The sequence below is a fragment of the Amia ocellicauda genome, chromosome 8 (genome assembly GCF_036373705.1).
Source record: "Amia ocellicauda isolate fAmiCal2 chromosome 8, fAmiCal2.hap1, whole genome shotgun sequence".
NCBI lineage: Eukaryota > Metazoa > Chordata > Actinopteri > Amiiformes > Amiidae > Amia > Amia ocellicauda.
In genome coordinates, this window is record NC_089857.1 from 25,318,296 (window position 1) to 25,340,963 (window position 22,668).

The window sequence follows — 22,668 nt, forward strand, 5'->3', positions numbered from 1 at the left end:
CAGCCCGTAGGCTTTGCATCAGCAGATATCAGGAAATTGCGCCCAAGGGTAAATCCCTGCTTCAGTCAACTTAGCTTTTACATATCCAAGGTTCAAAGCAGTGATATCTGGACCAAAGTGCTCTACCTGCACTGAGTCAAAGCTTTTTCCATGTACGATTTTTAATCATATTGTGGCCATCATACATCTAAACTAATTGCTAGGTATCAGAGTAACACAGTCTATGATCTTTAAGTTATTAATCTTCAAAATCTGGAGAACAGAAAACAAAAGCTTTTAATTTGTCATGACTTGACAAACTTATTTTCATACAATTTATTTCTGATCTTCTTAAAGTGCTTCATTATGAGATCAAATGTAACTGTTCAACTACGTAGGTGACTTATTTATTTAATAGCATTACAGGATGTTACCTTGATATAGAAAGAAGAAAGTACAAAATAATTTGGAAACACAATCCATGTTTTTTTTTTTAGAATTTTTAAATCTTTAAAATGAGGGCCACTGGAGAATGAATGTAGAAACATTGTGCCATGGTGAAACTGCTCTGTCTGTTTTGGTTTTGATAGCTGTACTAAACTTATGAGAGCTCATGGCGAGTATGGATTATTGAGAGATAAGGTTTTTGCTTTTCTTTACTAATGCAACTTCTTCTGCTAGGTTCCAAAAATAACCCTACCCTGTGAACTATTTTTTGAATTGTTAGAACTTACCACACTGATAGGTGACAATCTGAGGGGTGACTGGTTGATAAGGGAAACAGTGCCATTGAAGCACTAAATTAGGTCAGTGAGGCAAATAAGGCTAAAGTACTTTACCTCAATAAATTGGTAAGCTTAATGGCATGAGATTAATGGTCATAATCATGATGTTAGACATGAGAATGATCTGCAATCCTCAAGCACCACTCATACTGGTATTTGGTAAATGCAGCAGAACCATGCATCCTGCATATGGGGTAGGTGTCAGCATTTCAGATAAGAACCCAATTAAAAAGTTGACTGTTTCTCAATCTGTCAAAAGATCTTGAATATATATATAAAAAATAATATTGTGTATGTTATGCAACATCACTGAATCAGAAGCGCTGCATTAGTCATAAAATAAGTCATCTGACCAAAAAAAAATAAAAATAAAAAAATCCCAAACCCCCCAAAAAATGCCAATTGTTAATGGCAACTGAAACAAAATGCAATTTCAAAAATAATAGCAGTAGAAGATAAAATATAAAATATGAATAATAAAAGTGTTAACAATAGGGGAACAGCTTAACGTGCTTAGAAACATACATCATACTAAGCAGATACCATCTTTTTTATTCCTAAACACAAAATCCTTTCTTAAAGCACTCTTGTTTTGTTTTTTAAAATGTGGAAAAAGCAACCCTGGTAGACCTTGTCAAGATGCATCCCACCCCATAGGGAATGCTGGTCAGTCTCCTATGACATCGTCCAGATTCACTCTAGTGGTGTCTGGACTCAAGTGCTCAACCTGCACTCCACATAGAGGCTTTTATCAGTTGAGTACTAAAAGCCCAATCCCTAGAGAGATTAAAGTTGCATACTTATTCACACCCATACAGAATTCTCATATAATTGTACTACACGTATGTATAGCGTATTGCACATATAGTACACATCAAATACATGACAACATTTTGGAGTCTTCTTTATGGTTGAGTCTAGATTTTGTTGATGCACTGTATGACTAGAGGGTGTGAAAAGGATGATAAAGACTACAATGCAGAGAACAGTGAGCCAGGCTTATTTTACACAATAATTGTAACACAACAGTGGTAGTGATTCCCTGCACATCAAAAGCTCCAACAATGAAACAAGCCTATTTTCTCTATAAATATTTTTGTGTTTCTCATCATCAGCTTCTTCTTGGCTCTATTTTTATTGTCAGCACACGTTGTTGTACAGTGGTGCAGAACCAGACCTACAATTAAAGGTGCAATTTTCCAAAAATTACCTTGTCAATCAAAGTTTAACTAGTTTTACAGTTAGAGTGTATGTTTTATCAAATACTACTTGACTATATCAGAATGAGAACAATTAATTCAACTATTTTATGTTCTACTAAAAGAGATGTCAGATTATAACAAAAAATAAAGTAGCAAGATTCATGCTCTGATAATGAAGAAGTATAATTGGATGTGTGGGTATGAACATCTAACCTTACTTAGCTGTAGTATGTAATAAACATTGCCCTCTTCTGGATTTCTAGGAGTATTTTCCAGGAAAATATTGTGCTTTTCTACCTTTCTCTTAGAATGTCAAAAACTGTGAAAACAGTTCTATATAATAATCTTAATTTTTTATTAATTTAAACATACCAAATTAAAAGTAATTTGTTAACAACAATAATGACGCAAGATAATGTGAAAATACTACACAGGAAGCCATTAAAACATCATCACAGTAATATGCGCAAACTTAACATACAGATCGCTCAAGCTAGATAACAAACCTGCAGCAACTTTAGATTGTTTGTGAGGCTCTTGATAAAAAGGAAACTCTTACAGCATTATAAAACCTATTATCTCTTTTCCTAAACATCTTAAAGGGAAGAAACTTATAATGGTATTAAAAAGGATTCAATTTTCTAAATCAACCACATGCCCATACAAAACACAATTCCTCATGCAAGTACCCTTTTCTTTCCGTCTGAAGAAGGAATACCAGGCTGTCACGATGTGAGTCACTACATTGATTTACTGAAGGTTAGATTCAATCAAGGGATGACTGACCCATGCTTCTGTCACTAAGTGTAACGTATTAAAGTCAGACAACTAATACAGCTATTACATTTTAAAGGGCAACTCAATAAGTAACAAAGCACATTAAGTACTTGGATGATATTCTCATTGTATCATTTCATGGTCTTTTTGTTATTAATACTAATGTTCATTTCAAAAGTTTGTAAAAACAAAAGAAATGGAAAACCTGTTGTTTGTATTGGAGAAACACTTCTGATTCATAAATAGAAACAATCTACAGGTCAACTCTCCAAGTCTTGATAAGATGCTTTGGGAGTCCCGCCCCTCACAGGAGAACCATATCCCAAACAAATGTCCACTAAAAGTCAATACATTTCTTTAACCTTTAACAAAATATCCTGGCATACAGGTCATAATATTGCTGCTGTAAACAAACTGACATTTAGGGCCTAAGTAATAAACCAAAAACACATCAAATGATGTTTCAAACCCTTCACTTGAATCGGCTTAGGATCGACTTTTTTCAGATTATTAATATCAAAATGTATCATCATTTCCAGGACATAAATCAGATTATGAACAATCTTCTCTGAAAACTCATGCAGGTGCAAGTCAATGAAGATGATCACATACTGTTTGAAGGGGCAGCAAACTAAAACAAAGGAACATTTCTCCTGCGTACAACCTTGATGATAGATATCATAGTTATCAAGTAACTGTTACATTCAGTTGTTTTGGGTCTATAACCAAGACATTTTTCATATGTTCACTGATATAAGATGCCACCTAACATTTTCACAGAACATACATATTGGAAGATTTAGCCTGGATTGAGACACACACATCTTCACCTAATTGGGTCCACAGAGGAGCACCATGTTCATCTGTAAAGTGTGCCAAGCTTTGTTGACTTTCTAAGATATTCTAGGGACATACTGGGAGTGAAAACAGAAAGAAAATGAAAAACAGGACAGAATCTAAAATATCCAGAGTTCTAAAAATGTCTGTTCAGATTCTATGGAACCATAAGGAAATTGACTAGTAAGCACTACATTGACATAGTAGGAAGAGGTCCTTAGCACCAGATGAGTATGTCTTAACACATTTCAAAGAAAGAAATGTCTGTGCTTGTATTTCATGGTTACTTTGGATATTACATTCCCGAATATATATCATATAAGCCTTATATTTATTATTCAGTCTAATCATTTCACTGAAGATTTTATCCAAAAACATTCAAAATCAAAGATGAAGGCTGTCCGAACACAACTGCATGAAGCCAAATAATATCAGTTTCCGAAAGTCCCCGAAAGCACTCCAGAAATGTGCATTAGAAAAAGAAAATCAATTGAGAAATATATTTAATTGTTTAAACACTCATGTGCAAGACAAGTGCTTCTGGTGATCTCTGTGATATTTTCTGCTGCAGTGTGGGAGTACTTTACATTGGCAATTCCCCAAATACTCAGAAACATTATACACTCACCTAAAGGATTATTAGGAACACCATACTAATACTGTGTTTGACCCCCTTTCACCTTCAGAACTGCCTTAATTCTACGTGGCATTGATTCAACAAGGTGCTGAAAGCATTCTTTAGAAATGTTGGCCCATATTGATAGGATAGCATCTTGCAGTTGATGGAGATTTGTGGGATGCACATCCAGGACACGAAGCTCCCGTTCCACCACATCCCAAAGATGCTCTATTGGGTTGAGATCTGGTGACTGTGGGGGCCAGTTTAGTACAGTGAACTCATTGTCATGTTCAAGAAACCAATTTGAAATGATTCGACCTTTGTGACATGGTGCATTATCCTGCTGGAAGTAGCCATCAGAGGATGGGTACATGGTGGTCATAAAGGGATGGACATGGTCAGAAACAATGCTCAGGTAGGCCGTGGCATTTAAACCATGCCCAATTGGCACTAAGGGGCCTAAAGTGTGCCAAGAAAACATCCCCCACACCATTACACCACCACCACCAGCCTGCACAGTGGTAACAAGGCATGATGGATCCATGTTCTCATTCTGTTTACGCCAAATTCTGACTCTACCATCTGAATGTCTCAACAGAAATCGAGACTCATCAGACCAGGCAACATTTTTCCAGTCTTCAACTGTCCAATTTTGGTGAGCTTGTGCAAATTGTAGCCTCTTTTTCCTATTTGTAGTGGAGATGAGTAGTACCCGGTGGGGTCTTCTGCTGTTGTAGCCCATCCGCCTCAAGGTTGTACGTGTTGTGGCTTCACAAATGCTTTGCTGCATACCTCGGTTGTAACGAGTGGTTATTACAGTCAAAGTTGCTCTTCTATCAGCTTGAATCAGTCGGCCCATTCTCCTCTGACCTCTAGCATCAACAAGGCATTTTCGCCCACAGGACTGCCACATACTGGATGTTTTTCCCTTTTCACACCATTCTTTGTAAACCCTAGAAATGGTTGTGCGTGAAAATCCCAGTAACTGAGCAGATTGTGAAATACTCAGACCGGCCCGTCTGGCACCAACAACCATGCCACGCTCAAAATTGCTTAAATCACCTTTCTTTCCCATTCAGACATTCAGTTTGGAGTTCAGGAGATTGTCTTGACCAGGACCACACCCCTAAATGTATTGAAGCAACTGCCATGTGATTGGTTGGTTAGATAATTGCATTAATGAGAAATTGAACAGGCGTTCCTAATAATCCTTTAGGTGAGTGTATGTATATATATATATATATATATATATATAAATAGTAGTAAAAATAATGATAAAAGTACTTTAAGTTCATGTTAGTACAGTTTGTGAATACACATCAGTATCTGTCATGAAGCTGCAGGCTGTCTATAAAACTGGTTTGAAGCTCATTAATGTCATCAGTGGTCTCGATGGGAATGTTTACTCTATTGGTCGAAACTGCTAAAGTCGGGTTATCTTGGTGGTAAGGAGGCAAGTTGGAACAGGCGCCGAAATCCAGGCTATCCGAATCACAGGTGCTTCCACAGGTGCCCTGGGGAGCATGGGCTGGATCATAGACCCCGAGGTAGGAGCTCTGGTACTGCTGGGGGTAGCACTGGTGGTAGTAGTGCTCCACTCCGGGGCTTTGGCAGGGGCTGTGTGAGGGGCTGTGTGGAATCAGGCAGGTTTGCAGACAGCTGTTTCTTCTCATAGTGCGGTGCAGGTCCAGTTTGGCAATGAGGGGCTTTCCGATGTTCACCTCTGTGCTCCAATCCACCAGGTCCTCCACTGAAGTAAACTTGCCCTGCAGGCACACGGTGAATGCAAGCTGCTCCTGAAAGTGAAAAAAGATACTGAAAATAGTAAGTACGTCGGTGTGCTGTGCCACACACCTACACTGCTCTTATGCTCTATATTATACATCTGTCCTCTGACATTCATAAATGTCAGAGGAGACAACACTCAGACTCTTACCCACTTTATACGTGCAGACAAGGAACTGGAAAAAAACTGGTAATAGTGTTCATATAAAACATGTTACCTATTGATGAATATGACCTATGAATACTTGGTATTACTTTCTCATGAGTTAAAAATATACAAGATCACGAGATATTACAATATTTTATAGGAGGAAATACTGAAAAATGCCATTGGGAAGATCTGTAATTTTTTCGCCTAATTTCTGGGTTATGATTATTATGGTTAATTTAAATATGGGCAAATATATTCCAATCCAATTAAAATGTAAAAGCAGAATATCAATGCAATCAATCTTGATTATTAAGACTACATACACCAACCTATTGAACTCATGAATGGATAAAAACATGTGAAACTTAAACGTTACCGAAACTTCATCACACCAATTGTTTATGCAGCAATATACTCCAGAGCTTACCTTTAGTTTTTGCAGAGAGCTCAGCCTGGTATACAGACAGTGTTGTGGGAGGCTTTTGGAAAGTAAATAGCTACCCGTTTCCTCTGGCGTCCCTTTGTTCATCTCCTTAGGATCCACATCAAGTTCCTGAAAGGAAATGATCACAGATAAGAATGTATCTTCCTTTCACAATCGATCTTATCAAACACAGGGCAAATAAAGCACAGGGTAGTCAAATTACAAAGCTGGCATGCATCAGGTATATGGGTTCAGACTTTGCTACTGTTCTAACATTCAGCAGATAAAAATAAATGTTGAGAAAATGTCCTTCAGCATAGCACAGCTGGACACAACAGAGGCCAACCAGGACAGGGGCCCAAATCAAACTAAAACTCTGACCCATGTACTTTTCAAAATAATAAACCAAGTACTGGATGGTACGTTTCCTCGGGGTAGAAGCAAAAAAGCAGCTTCGTTTGTGTTTGGGCTCAATATAATTTGGGTCCAATATTGAGAAAGGTCAAGAAGGTTCTATATTTTGCTTTTGCAAATCTTTGATGTCTTCCATCAACGAAAACAAAAATGACAGAGCAGAGTGGATAATATAACAAGTTTTCTTTAACTTTAACCTTTTCATATACACCATGTACACCTACTTCAGTCTCCCAAAGCATATTACCCCCTTCATTTGGAATTGGTAACATCATGATCCCATTTATTCCTTGGTCTGATTTCAGTGAAACCAAACAGTAATCCTTATGTTAGACCAACAGTCAATATGGAGAACTGTATTACGACAATGTCTATGCAACTCCAATGCTTTTAACTCCATAGGAATCCAGTCTCTTTTAAAAATAAATATATAAACAAATCCAGTGAGTTAGTCTTTACCGGTGTGAAATTAGTGACATATGCCTGGCAGGAAGACATGTCCTCTGGCTTCCTTACTATGCTAGTGTAAATAACCAGCACGTTAGAAAACTCTGCAGCAAAACCCATCTTGATTTGGACTCCACAGTCAAAGTATAAACACATACTTTCAGGAAGCTCTGTAAAAAGATGACTGATGGTTAAAAAAATGCTTCATAACATCCATTTATCACAATCCTACTTATATTGGTGACAATTTGTTTAATAAATACATATAAAACTACAAATGCTAATATGCAGTTTCATGTTTATATGGTTTATCTTAGAAAATTAAAGCGTTGTTATATATAAACCAACGGAAACAGTAACTCCTTCATTCCAAAGAATGTTTTCCCAGTTTATACTCTCTATGTAAAACTGAACAATTACGGTTTGTTCTCTTTAAGACGGTGTGCTGCTTCATGTTTATCAGATTCCATGTTTAACAGCTGAACAGGGATGTGAATCTCTTTTTCTCAAATATGTCACAGATGAACTCTGCCAACGGTCAGATTTAAGTCAGTGTACCATGAGCCTTTGCCCATTGCAGATTGCGTGCCATGGTTTCATCAGAGCAGCCTCTGGGCTGGATGGGGTCGGTCAGAGCCCTCTTCTCCGACAGACTGCTTCGGATCTCCAGGGCCTGTTTTCCTTTTGTCGGGTCAAATCTTCCCATGTCTAAAACAAAAAAATAAAAAGATCAATATACAAATACATACAATACATTAATTATACACAATAATGATTAATCATTACCAGATTTCAGAGTCAAAGATTCCGCTTAAATTGCATCAGTCCTTTATCAGAAGCACTTGTCTTATCTTCTTCTTTTTTAATAGACGTACCCTGCACTTAAGAATAGTTTTTTTCTCAGATTACTGTTATAACCCTTGGATAGATCAAGTAATGCTAGGCCATATGCTTCTAGTCACCATGAATGGCCCACTACATAAATACACATAGCTATGGTGTTGAATCTAGAAATGACAGAGGTTCCTCTGATAAGATTGCCACAGACCCTTCCCAGATGCTTGGTAAATTTACCATGGGATGTTTACAGCTTTAACATAGTTGTACTGTGGTTTTACCGTAGTTTTACAGTCAATACCTGTGGGTTCAACATGCCTTCACCCTGCCTATCTATACTGGACCATGGGAATACCATGATATATGTTTGTAAGGCATGTGTACTTAAGTAGCCAAGGGTTTACTCACAGTCGAGTGTAGTAAATAAAACCATTGTAAAACTATGGTAAATCCACAGTAAAATAATATTAAAAGAGCAAAAAACCTTTGGTAAATGTACCAAGATAAACTTGCAATTAGGGTCCAGATAGAAACATGGGTTGATGTTGTTTGTGGCAAGATAAACTCAGCTAAAAGCAAAATCTACACTGTTTTCCTCCCACCATGTACCCTATCATCACATAAATACATGTTCATAGTGTGCACAGGGTGCATAGTTTCAATAACTGTTCACCACAGTTTTACACAGGATGAAGAATCATGATTTTCATCAACACTTCGCATCAACTGCTTTTTCGTGCAATAAAAGAGTTACCATAGTTACCACTATGATACAACAGCAAAATTGAAATCTGCAAAAGCCGGAAGGTAGTAACTTTCTTTAACTCTTAAAATTCATATATATATATATATATATTTTTTTTCAACAGTAAAGATTAACAGACAGGAAATAACAATTTTCAATAATCCTACAAGTTTGTCTTTAATCCCCCTCCCCCAAAAAACCCCCAGTAAATTGTTATATGTCATACACACAACACAGGAAACTTGTTACCACTTGTTGCCTGAAGTAATGCATTGTCGCAAAGTGAAATATGGTCAGAATAAAACTATTGCTGCTCTTCACATACCTTCAGCAACTCTGTCAAGAAGTACAGTGATTTTCTCATCTTCCAGAAGGCGTTTTTTGAGAAATTTTATGAAGACTCCATTTGTAAATCCACTTGAGTTCAATTCAAATGCTTCTGCATCTTGGCACCTTACATATTAAATAAACCCAATTCACTTTCCCAGTATAAGGCGTCAAATACAATGAATGATTATCAACTAATACAATTAAGTAAAATAAAGCATTGGCAAATATAGTTAATAGACAAGATATAGATTGTAGACTAAATATATATTAAACTAAACGTAAATGACAGCATCTTGTACATTACTTTTATTTTTAATTATTAAGGAATGTAAAGTGAATTGCAGCTCAAGGTAAGCACACTATAAGTATTCAGTAGTATACACAAAACACATGGATAGTATACTTAAGTATACTTATGGTGGATTCCTTTATCATGAGCATAAACTATAACTCACGTTGCATAGCCAAATACAATATTGGCTGTAACTCTCAAGGCTTCAACATTTGGAATAATGTCATCATGAATATTTCTGCAAAACAAATCAAAGAGAAAAAATATTTTATTTTGCAGTAGGTGCTTTATAGATGGTTCTCCAGAGACAAAGTTGCATTAATGTTTGCTTTAATATGGTGGACCAGATGAACTGTGAACTGTCACACAAGATGGAATTGTTTTTGAAAAACAAATTAATCACCAAAAAGGCAAAACAGGTTGTGATTTCTGACATCTTATTGCTATAAGAAGCTGAGTATTACAATTACAAATACCAGGTCTTTGAGTAAACTAGGAATCTTTATTTTTTGTCCTTTATGTAAGTAATATAAAATGTATTCAATGGTGCAGGAATTACACCCATTTTTATATGTGGTCCCCCAGTTTTAGAGGCTCAGAAGTATTAGGACAAACTAACATAATCATTAATTAAATTGTGAGTTTCAATATTTGGTGGCAAATCCTGGCAAGTCTGGAACCCATAAGACATCACCAGATGCTGGGTTCCCTGGTGATGCTCTGCCAGGCCTGCACTGCAGCTGTCTTTAGTTCTTGCTTGTTCTTGGGGCATTTTGCCTTCAGACAATTGTGTCACTGTCCAAATATTTATGAGCCTAACTGTATACTGAACTTTCCCAACTATTTCTCTTCTACAAGTCTTTTCCAAACAACAAGCTTTCTTAAGAATCCTATTTGCTTACCTTTTCCTGCACATATCCAAAAGAAACACATTCAGCCCAGTCTCCTTCTCTTGCATTAGCTTTAAAATACTCTGGACACAAAGACAGTTGGCAGACCGATAGGGGTTTGGTGCATCCACTGGGACCATGAAACTATTCCCATAATTCTCATAGCCGTGGCCAGCATAGTAGAGTAAACCTGCAGAAAAAACACATAAAAAGGTTCAGTGTCAGTGCTGGGCTAAAAAAAAAATCTCCATATAAGGTCTAGCTTTTAGACTGGACTAAATCTAAACTTTTCCCTACCAACGAATCAAATGCATTTGTTTTGGTCAGAAGCCATTTTCTACTGCTTACTAAAAACATAACAGAGAACAGGTTTGTACTTCACAATTCACAAGTAGGTACATTTTCATTAGTTTAAACCATAGTTTAATTCCAGTATGTTACAGTTCTCACTCTGTGGATCTAATGAAGTAATCCAGTCATGTGTAGCAGGGAATGAAATCATATTCCAATTGCTTAGCTTTGCTTAGCAATCTAACCATTTCAGGTTTTAAAAGCTGTAATGACTTCAACATTACACCAAGGAAACAAAACATACATATTATAACAGAAGTAAGAACTTCAAGCAATAACAGTGGAGATAGGGTGAATCCCTTAACTGATCATGAACTGTTCAGTGAGTGATGAATTAAACTGCACTCTCCAAACACTACCAAGACACTTGAGAGACATTGCTCCATCCCCCTGAACAATAAAGCTGCCTGAGCTGCTTATCCTGCCACAATAATGAACATAAAAATAGATAAATAAACAACTTAATTAAACCAGAATTGTTGCATTATATCTTTTTTATATGTCTCACAGATTGGCAGATCTGGAAACCACAGGAAGCACTGAGAAAGAGAACTACACTTGTGCAACATGCAAGCAAAATTACAAGAAATATTGATAATCAAGTATTTATATCTATCTTAGTATTTTCTTTCCTAGGATGGGCTTACTGTATATACTGGTATTAAAATATGTTGAATATGATATAAAAATATTCCTCATTCAGTTCTCAATATGTAACCTCAGTTTGATCATTGTTAAATAGTATTTCCTATATCCCCAAAAATATTGTTCAAGGTGTGCCATTTGATTATCTAGTAAGATTTTTGTATTGAAAATCAAATATTACATTTTAAAAGTGTACACAACAATTATCATCACATGTTGCCTGTGTTGCACTGTGTTAAACATTTGTCTTTCCCATCATGGTATTAACTTCACATCCAAAAAACTTTTTTGTTATAGATAACATCACCTCGAAGTTTAATAATATTCAGCATTACCATGTGCATTACATTCTTGCCCTATTCTCTACCTATCTATCTACTGTAATGTACCATACAAATATAAATTGACAAGCAATATTGCCTTTTGTTGAGCTTAGATTACACATTCTGAAAACCCCCTATATTCCTTTCCCATGTTGACATAAGTTACATGCGAGACCTCTGGGTGCAGTTCAATAATGGCACTATTTCTAACTGAATAGTAAGCTGGAATTTTTCTATAAAATAGAAAGGCCAAATATATATATCTATTTTGTTTTTGGACCCTCGGGTTGATTTAAATGAAATTATCTTTCTCACTTCAAATCACTTTAAACAGTCTCGCTAAGAGAGTTTTTCCTGCATTTCCCAGCAGGCCTGTAAAACTATGCCCTGAACTGAAGACTTCAATTGCATACTTTCTCCACAGAGGGCCATTGTATAAACAAGTTTAAGGTTATGCTAGAAGCCATAGTATCATAGCTGATTTAACACGTCAGAACAGGCAGATATATTTGGTGTGTAAGTTTCATTATTCTGTAATAGGGTAGAAACTTTCTTTACTAGTTCAAGAAAAATAAAAATGTTGCTTAATACTATTATTACCATGTGACAAGGTCATTTTATAGCAGGGCATTTCGTCTATGTGATTAATACATTTCAGCTGTGTTTTGACTGATAAATAGCTTGTCTATTTTTGTGTTATTACTGGCTTTAGGTCACAAGCGAGGCTATTCCTGTAGACACTGAAAAACAGAGATTATGATTCTAAAACTATTGTGACTAAGATACTAATGAGTTGTAAGTGATATTTTTAATTTGGGAGAGCAAGTAAAACCATTTTTTGGAACTGACCCTGCACAATACAATAAGCATTCTCTTTTGCATGGTGGACAGATCAATCCTGGAACAGCAGAATAAGACAATTCATCTCTGTGGGTATTGATAAGTGGTCTTTTTTTGATAATGAGTTAAAAAACTTAAGCAAGATATTACTTTATTTTGTATTATTATTTAAATCTATAAATCCAGCTATGCATTATGAGCATGTGGTACTTTTCACATTTGCTTTAATTGACACAGTGTTTACAGGATGGTCAATGTTATTGTAAAGATGCACACATCTTTTGGGGCACCTGTCCCTGGAAAAACCCCATGCGCACCTGTTACATGGAAAGACGCATAACTTCACAACACCAAGGTCAAGAACAGAGACACCACCTAATGTAACGACAGAGATTATATTTAACTTGAGTTGAAAACTGACACCTAAGTTCAGTTCAACTTCAGTCACGTTTAACATATATTCAGATATCTCACATACTGAGGGTATTCTGGAAAGGTGTAAGCAAGTTTATGTAGGTGTATCCTGATTAAAGTACAGATTTTTTTTTTATTTTTTTTTCTCCCAGACAAATAATTGAATGAATTTCCAACGAGACCAGACACAATGAAGGGAAGACTTCTGTATGGTCACATTTGATAAATTTGCTATTGGTAAATTAATAAGCTGATCTAGTTAAATTGATCTGTGGTATTCGTTTGCTAGTGGTACCAAAGTATATTACAGTGTTAGTCCAATGTTTCTTTTTATTGTCAGTATATATAATGTGTACTAATATTAACAGATTTGTTTGCAGGTATTTCTTTACATAACACATTTAATTCAATAAAGATAATGGAATAACATTTTAGGAAGAAAGCATAGGTGAACAGATATATTTTTTTCTCACATAAAGAAACTGAAATATTGGGCATACTCTAAAGAGCTTTTTCAGTTTTATGACAGAAAATATCAAATTCTTACTATGCTTAAATTAACTTTTCTTAAATTCACATTTTCTACCTGCTGCAAATTCAACCAATTAAATACGTATTTTTTTGTTCTGCCTGTAATTTCACTAATATTCTGTAAGTTCTCTCCACTACTTGCAGATTTGCACAACAGCAGTGAATTTGGAGTGAATATTCAAGCAAGCAATTATATGCTCATCTCCTGCTGTGTGGCTATGTTTTGAAGTACAATATCCGGTCTCAACCCAGTGTCTACTGTCATATGAACACATTGATATAGGTTTATTATATACAACGTAAAATTGTATGCTGGATGGCACGTATGTTTTTCTGATTTCCGTTTAAACTTGTCATGGCATTCTATTTAAGAAATGTCAGGTAGATGTTATCAGAATGAGGTCTTTCACAGGAAATCACATGACAAGCTTGCTCTGAACAAAACCACGTCAGACACACACATAGCACTGAACCACAACTCCAAATAAAAGAGCAACTATCTGTCTCTGTTATTGATCCAAATACAATTATTTTTAAGAATTAGCATTACAAGAATGGAAATAGTTTTAAAATGTCTTACCTTTAAGAGGTTGGACTTTCATAAGCTAATATAAGCAAACAAAGAGTTCTAAATATTGCATGGCTAATGTTTTATCCTACATTGATCTACACAGATTAAAGTATTTCCTGAAACTATACATAGAGTATTGCTTTTCTGATTCATCCACACACTCTGTAAAAGAGCATACAAATAGTAAAACAATAAATAGAAAAAATGGCTATGCACCAGGAGTGCTAATATCTGCATAGCAATTGTAATTAAGGTCTTCATTACCTAATCAATTCTGACTAAACTATTAATACCTTTAATTTATTTTTTAAGTGTTTCCTGCTGTAGGGGACCATTAAAACAGAAGTGTATTAACCCAGCATTTGTGTCAAACACTAAACATTAAACATAAGTTTTATCTTATGAAAACACACAACAGCAAAGACATTCTTACCATAAACTCCTTTGTCCAGCAGCAGTAAAAACTCATCCACAGCATTGCGCATCTCCGATTCGGTAAGATCGAGAAGGGACACCACTTTAAAGTTGAGTTGCCTGAGCAGATTGGTCAGGTCATACACATCAACCATAGGGGCTTTGAGCTTCGGGTGGTTCTGGTAAGACATGTTGCCTATCAGCAGGGCCACTTTGTCTGTTGCTAAAGCGAAACAAAATCAATTACATTGTTACAGTGCTTGAGCTACATGACTCTTTTTAAATCACTTTGTTTTAAACCTGACATACATGAGGAAAGTGATGCTGACAAACCATTAAGGATCTGTACTAAACATTTACTTCTGGTATTTGCCTGCAAGATCTTCTAGGACTGTAAAAAAACAGACATTGAGCAAGCTGTGATGTTAGAAATCAGGCAATCTTTTACTTTATACACATGCCTTCAGACTGAGAAATAGGATACAGGAGTGATTGTGAGTTTGCATTTAATTAAACTTAATGGGCCTGAACCCTCTCTTATAAGACTAGTGCTTGCTCTAGGACTCCAATGACATTTGTGACATCTAGTTAAATTCACATATCTCACAGGAACAGGCTAGTGCATCACATCTTACTACACTGTATAAATACATCCAGTTCTTTACCTTAAAGTGCCATGTGCCATAAATGGAGAGAACACCTGACCCATGGTGTGGCCATGAAACTATGATGGTGGGCCTGTTTACATACAAGTTTAAATTGCGCTATGAGCGTGTATTCATGTCGTGTCATGACGCATGATTGTGCTCATTCAGAAAGTGCACGAACCGAAAAACTGAAGTGCCTGAAAATGTATGAACTTTCCTATGCTCTTCCAGCAACAAGGTAATAAGTAATCTAATCCTTGACCAGTTTATAACTTAGCAAAAGGTAGCCTCAGGCTATTTGGCTATGACATAAAACGCAGTCCCTGGAGATGAGAGTTAAGCCTTCCAGAAGATGAGTGTAATCACCGTCACTATACTTGACCTTCAAAGCAAAGGCCTGACATTTTAATAACAAAATACCTTGGCTCAGAAGAAGCTAGAGCAGACCAAAGGGCACCGAGTGGGGGAGGAGGAATGGCTTGAACAGGAATGGAGTCAGGAGTTCAGACTCTTCTCCCAGTTCTGGGTGCTTCAAGATTCCATGAGCTGTAACTCGAGCCGACTCTATTTTAACTTCAGTCAAAACGTTGGGTTTAAGAATGTAACCTCGGGGGTCTCAAATGCATTTGAAGTGAGCACTGCTATCAGTGAACTCAGAGTGCTTCAAAAAAGGAATGTCAGTTCTGTTATACTCCATAAATGACGTAAATTGAACAATTACTGTGATGAAGCAGACATGTGACGTGTTTCTGAAGAAGTTGGGAATTTTTTACTCACCATAAGCCTTTTCAGGACTTTTGTTTCTGCTATTTTCAAAGTCACCTGAGGAAAAAAGAAGAAATAGATAGTTTAGCTTAACCTGGTGATCTATTTCAGCTCAGTAAGGCCTTAATGTCATTTATTCATTTTATTCAATTTAATGTACATACATATATTTTAAAATTACCATTTGGTTAATTAGGAATTATTTTCAAATGGTTTACTTATTGGGCTTAACACATATTGGACACTCGGGCCACTGGACACTCGGGCAAGCCAGCTGAGAAGTCGCTCAAGTTGCCGCAGCTAAGTATCGCTTTTTTCTCTCGCGTTTCCTAGTTTAGTTAAGAGTTACATTGATTGTTTACGTGGTTTGTTGTTTAGCTACGAAATATATATCTTGCACCTGTTTTGTAGTAAGAGCAGCGACTGTTTGTTAGTTAATTTAGCAAGTTACTTAGCACACTCGACACACCCTGTCTGTAATCAGAAGTGTTACACTGTAGGCTGTGATTACTTAGCATTTATTCAGCATTCCTACGAGCTATTGTTCAGTGTAACTGCGTGTGTCTGGCACTGTCTTTGTCTGTATGCAGATATTAAGCGGCCATTAATTGTGCTATTAGCAGTCCTGCGTGGGAGGGAGGGCCATCCTGACCAGCCTTGTGTCATTCAATACAACACAGGTGTGCACTGTCCTAATTAGTTACTGGTGACGTATTTAACAGCCCCCCACACCTCTGCACCAGCAGCCTTCAGTGTCCCATCTCTAAAGGGCAGGGACTCTAGCTGCGGGACTCCAGCGAAGAGAAGACTGCGAGGAGATGCCGCACCGCAACAATGGACAACCATGACGATCTCGCCGATTCCCGTCCTGCTCTCTCCGTCTTCTCGACGTGTACCTGCACGCCATTGCTTCCCTAATCCCTCTAACCTCATCTCTCTGCTTCTCCCCTCCTCTTTCCTCCCCTCTACTCCACTCTCTGGGGGCCTGTGGAACTGCCACTCAGCTTCCAACAAAGCCAACTTAATCTACGTCTTCGCCTCCCACCAGTCTCTGGATTTCCTCGCTCTCACCGAGACATGGATCTCCCCAGACAACTCTACCACCCCTGCTGCCTTATCCTCTCTGTTCATCCTGTCCCACTCCCCTCGTCTTACCGGGCAGGGAGGAGGAACAGGGCTCCAGCTCTCCCCTTCTCTCCTCTTCTCTGTCCCCCCCCTCTCTCCTCTATCACGACCCACAGCTTTGAATTCCATGCAGTGGAAATCACCTCTCCCTCTCACCTCTTCCTTCTAGTTCTCTACCATCCACCTGGTCCACTCACCTCCTTCCTGGATGAACTTAACTTTCTACTCTCCTTCCTCCCCTCGCTGTCCTCACCTACCATCCTCCTGGGAGACTTCAACATCCACCTCTCTAACCCTTCCCACTGTGCCAGACTTCTTCCTCTCCTTCAACCCTTTAACTTCTCTCTCTCCCAGTCTCCCCCCACTCACAGGGCTGGCCGCCAGCTAGACCTCATCTTCTCTAGAGGCTGCTCCCCTTCAACACTCTCTGTGACACCCATGGACATTTTGGACCACTTAATCTCCTTCTCCTTTTCCCTCCCCTCCCTCCCCACTCCACCCACTCCCTCTGTCACCTTCTGCCATAATCTCTACTCCGTCTTCCCCTCCACCCTTGCCTCCACTGCCCTCACTCTCTTACCTTCCATTGACTGTTTTTCCCATCTAGCTGTCAACTGTGCTACCTCCTCTTTGTTCTCCTCACTCACCTCCTCCATTGACCTCCTCTTTGTCCTCTCACGTCTCGTCCTGCCTGTCCCTCCCCTCCTCAGCCTCAGCTCTCTGCTGTTCTCCACTCAACCCAAACTAGTCTGCGTGCCGCCGAACAGAAGTGGAAAAGGACCAAACTCCCAGCTGCCCTCGAAGTCTACCGCTCTCTACTGTCTGCCGCCCACACCTCCTCACTCCTCTCTGGCTGTTTCCCCTCTGCTTTTAAACAAGGTGCTGTCATCCCACTCCTCAAGAAACCAACCCTTGACGCCATCTCTCCTCAGAACTACCGCCCTGTCTCCCTACTCCTCTTCCTCTCAAAGACTCTCAAGCGGGCGGTCCACCGTCAGCTCTCTGACTTTCTGTCCCAACACTCACTCCTTGATCCTCTGCAATCCGGCTTCCGCACAGCTCACTCCACTGAGACGGCTCTCCTGGCAGTCACTGACTCCCTCAGCCGTGCTCAGGCAGCCTCCCTCTCCTCAGTCCTCATCCTCCTTGACCTCTCCACAGCATTTGACACCGTCGATCACTCCATCCTCCTCTCCTGCCTCACTGACCTTGGAATCTCTGGGACTGCTTCTCCTCCTACCTCAGTGACCGGTCCTACCAAGTGACATGGCGAGGCTCCTCATCCACCCCCCAACCTCTCCTCACAGGTGTTCCCCAAGGCTCTGTCCTGGGCCCACTCCTGTTCTCTCTCTACACTCGCTCCCTGCGCCAATTCATCGCATCCCATGGTTTCTCCTACCACTTCTACGCTGATGATGCCCAGGTCTTTTCCCTCTTCTGACCCTCTCATCACCTCTTGCATCTCTTCCTGCTTGTCTGCTATCTCCGCCTGGATGCACTCACACCACCTCAAGCTCAACCTCTCCAAATTGGATGTCCTGTTTTTCCCCCACTCTTCCTCACCTTCTGCTGATCTCTCCATCTCGATCCCCTTGTAATCCACCACACTCTCTCCTTCCTCTTCCACTAAAAATCTAGTCACCCTCGATCCTGCGCTCTCCTACACCCAGCACATCACCACACTGACATGCACCTGTAGATTCTTCCTGAGCAACATACGCTGAATCGGTCCCTTCCTCAACAACTACTCGTCCAGTCACTGGTCCTTTCCCGCCTGGACTACTGCAACTCCCTCCTGGGCGGCCTGCCTGCCTGCAACTACTACCTGCCCGCTCCAGCTCATCCAGAACTCCGCGGCTCGTCTGGTATTCTCTCTGCCCTGATTCGCACACGCTACTCCACTGCTCCGCTCCCTCCACTGGCTCCCAATACCGGCACACATTTCAGTTCAAGACATTGACCCTCACCTACCGCTGTCTCGACCACACTGCACCAAGTTACCTTCAGACACTCGTCTCCCCATACATCCCCTCCAGACCACTGCGCTCTTCCGGTGCCAGAAGACTAAGTCTACCTCCTCTCCACTCTCCTTCCTCCAGAGCCGCTCCTTCTCATCCCTGGCCCCTAAGTGGTGGAACGACCTTCCCACTGAAGTCAAAACGGCAGAGTCCTTGACCTCATTCAGGTGCTTACTCAAGACACATCTTTACAGACAGTACTTGTAATATTAGTCCTTTTAATTCCCGTTAGATAGCACTTCACAGAGTTTTATTATGCTTCTTGCGTTTGTGATTGTTTCCTCCTTGCTCCCTTTCCCGTAGCCCTTGACTGTGACCCTACATCTTGACAGCACTTAGCTTTTACCGTCCAGGATGTATGACCTCAATTACTGTACTTGCCTGTGTAAATTGTATATTGGAAGTTGTAAAATGTATTATATTTTGAATTGCTATGTTTTATGTAAATTAAATTTGTAATGATTGATGCCTTTACCAAACTGTATTTTTGCACTTTGTTTTGCACTTATGTTGTAAGTCGCCCTGGGTAAGGGCGTCTGCCAAGAAATAAAAATAATAATAATAATATTGAGCAACCACATGTAATCACCATGAAATCGTACATCAAAGTAACTTAAAAATGGGACGATATATTTCTTATTTTTCTTACAGATCTAGAGACTTTGACTGATAAGGTATATTCTCAGATCTTAATATGGTGCTGTGAAACTGAAATAGTACAATATATTAAAGGGAAAATTGCCACTTACTGTGTCCAAAGGCGTAAATATCTTCTACAAAGACAATAAAATAATACAATTAGTATAGCATACCATGACTTCAGACAATCTGACTTCAGGCTCGTTAATGTTCATTTTATACACTCTTCATCTCAAATGAACACCATGGAGACTTTTTTGTTACTTTTTTCGTATACACATAGAAAACAGAATTAAATCAGCATGCTGGCTTTAGTGTAATTAATCCCTTGCGTAAAAGAAAGCATTGAGCCCAAAGGATGATATCTTTAGCAAGAACCACTTAATCTCATCTTCTTCGTGTTTCTGCCTTTAACTTTCTGAATACCTGGTGATCCCTGTTGCTAAATTTTGGAAGCTACACTAACTCAGAATAAAATAGCATTGCACAATGTTCTGGAAAAACAACATAATTCAGCTCAATTATCTCACATTCAATTTAAAGGAATATCTTAGATATAGATTAGATATAATTATATCCTGGAACAGTATGAATGCTGTGAACTTCAGCAAAAATACTGATATAAATCAAGAGAAAGAAGCAAGAGAAAGACAACCCCCAAAAAAGAAAAAGAAAATCATGCAGCCCATTAACATGCAACTGCCTTTTATATTTAAGTTTGAGTTTAGATTTTTCAAATCTTCTGCCAACATATATATATATATTGATTTGGTTTGGGTCATTACTATTACAAATAAATACATACATACATTTATTTCATTTCAATAATTAAATTATGAATTAAATGATTGCATGCACTAACCATCCAGAAGGGCTTTATTCATAAACATAACATAGGGTATAGCATTGGGCTAAAATTCAGAGCTTTTAGAATGTATTTACAGCTGCACTAATCAATTCAACTTGAAATTCCTGAGCACATTTATGTGTTGTGCTATTACAAATAAAAAGTACAACAGTACATGATGGCATTGCAGACCTTAAAGCTACAATGCTGTGTGGTAATACTCTTAAAAATTCCTGCATATTAACAGTAAATGTACAAACACAACTGTTACATAGTTTTCTCTGCAGATGTCTTGAACAACTTAAAGTAATTTTTAGTTTATTTCAGGAATTCGGACAACTCCCAGAGCTGTATGTAGCAGAAGGTAAACAAGTTTATTTTGGCCTAGATTTGATTGACTAAGGGAACGATGACCTGGCCTTGAGGGCGAGGCCATCAGAAAATGGGTAAAAATGTTGCCCTGGATAAGAGCGTCTGCTAAATGACAAATAATGTAATATAATGTAGGTGGAATGATCCAAGAAGCTGCTGAAAAGGTGGTTTTGGGGTGGATGAAGAATGTAAAGCAACAAATGCTGTTTGAAAGTGCATTTGTTGCTGGATACTAATGCTTGGTAACACTGAAGTTTGGTGTGAGATTGGGTTGGTCCTCCTACCAAACTCCATTTCATTTTAGGTTAAAAATGTAAAACTTACAGCAGGAAAACCAACCAACCCCCAAGCAAAACAATGTGTTAAAATGCATAATCGCCCTTTGCACATTGCTTATACCCCTGTCAAGGCTTATTAATAATGCCCCAGGCTCCTTCTTCCCATTACCACTAGACTGGTCATTTTCAAACTCTACCTTCAGAACACTCTGTTGCTTCTGAAATTGTGCAAGAGATTCTTGGACCTTATAGTCAAAAAAATAATATTAGTACATTTATTTTAAAAATATTCTGTTTAAACACTTGTCACTACCTGTGAAATGTCTTGGGAAAATGTTTCAGGAGACGATTAAACAGTTTGAGTTTGACTAATTATAAATTACAAAAGGTAAATATATTATTCTATACAAATTGTAGTTCAGGTGTCCTGTATTTCACTATGAAACAATAATGAACCTAACATTTCAAACACTTGTGAAATTTTGTTATTGGTGCTCCAGAATTAAACACCACTGGAAACATTATATAAAGATTGTAAATCTGACCAATGCCAATAGCAAAAATAATTACTCAAATGCATTTAGAAAACTATTGATATGAACAATTGTATCACATGTATGAAATTAATTACATGACTGTGTATTCACCAATGTGTAAGAAATAGCTGTGCATATATCTTAATACATACAGCTGCAACTTTCATAATGAGTTTCTGTAATCTATTTTAGTACATTTGTTTATTTCATTACACTTCCAAACAAGAGGTCATATGTGTTATCTGACCTAACTGCATTCCAAACTGCATTTTTTTTTTTTTGCTGTATATATTTATTTTTGAATGCTGTTTTTGATCTGCATTTTTTTTCAAGGGATATTGCTTCAAATGGCACAACTGAACTTTAAAAACGTCACAGGAGTAAAAATGGAATTGGATCAAAATTCAAGCGGTCATGTCTGCATATTACAAAACTTACATTCTATTGGGAAAAACTGTATAACCCTGGAACAAAGAGTCAGATATTTCTGAATTTTAAATTTAAAAAAGCAAAGTTGACACATGATGATGAAGGATAAAACAATATTACCTATCACAATATCTGCCTCGTGTGTCCATAGATGTTCTTCATGACTGAATACCTCACAGCGGTATTTTCCCTGATGTTCTAGCCGCACATAAGGTATCTGTTTTTAAAGAAAAAATTGACAATTTAAACATTCTTTCACAAATGTGGGTTAAAGGTGTCTTGATAAACACTGAGATGTGAGCCAAATCATAACAAGAACATGAGTCAACTTTTGCACCTCTGATAAAACTATATACATATTTAAAACATTGACCCTGTTCACATTTGAGATTTAGACCGGCCCAGGGCT

The 22,668-nt window shown here is 38.2% G+C and overlaps 1 protein-coding gene across 3 annotated transcripts in view; it reads right to left on the reverse strand.

Annotated features, from left to right (window-relative positions):
• Nucleotides 1–4,663: 4,663 nt before the first annotated feature.
• Nucleotides 4,664–22,668, reverse strand: part of malt1 (MALT paracaspase 1) — a 29,251-nt gene continuing 11,246 nt past the window's right edge. The window contains exons 7-18 of one of the 3 annotated variants that reach the window (XM_066710794.1): nt 22,380–22,476; nt 21,492–21,539; nt 19,908–19,931; nt 16,028–16,072; nt 14,623–14,826; nt 10,527–10,704; nt 9,788–9,862; nt 9,328–9,455; nt 7,979–8,128; nt 7,433–7,590; nt 6,563–6,688; nt 4,664–5,995 (exon numbers count right to left, since the gene is read on the reverse strand). In XM_066710794.1, coding sequence (XP_066566891.1) covers nt 5,519–5,995; nt 6,563–6,688; nt 7,433–7,590; nt 7,979–8,128; nt 9,328–9,455; nt 9,788–9,862; nt 10,527–10,704; nt 14,623–14,826; nt 16,028–16,072; nt 19,908–19,931; nt 21,492–21,539; nt 22,380–22,476 — 1,710 coding nt within the window. In that variant the 3' untranslated portion in view covers nt 4,664–5,518. The remainder of the gene's footprint in view (nt 5,996–6,562; nt 6,689–7,432; nt 7,591–7,978; nt 8,129–9,327; nt 9,456–9,787; nt 9,863–10,526; nt 10,705–14,622; nt 14,827–16,027; nt 16,073–19,907; nt 19,932–21,491; nt 21,540–22,379; nt 22,477–22,668) is intronic. The other 2 variants (XM_066710793.1, XM_066710795.1) reach the window with 2 other exon arrangements.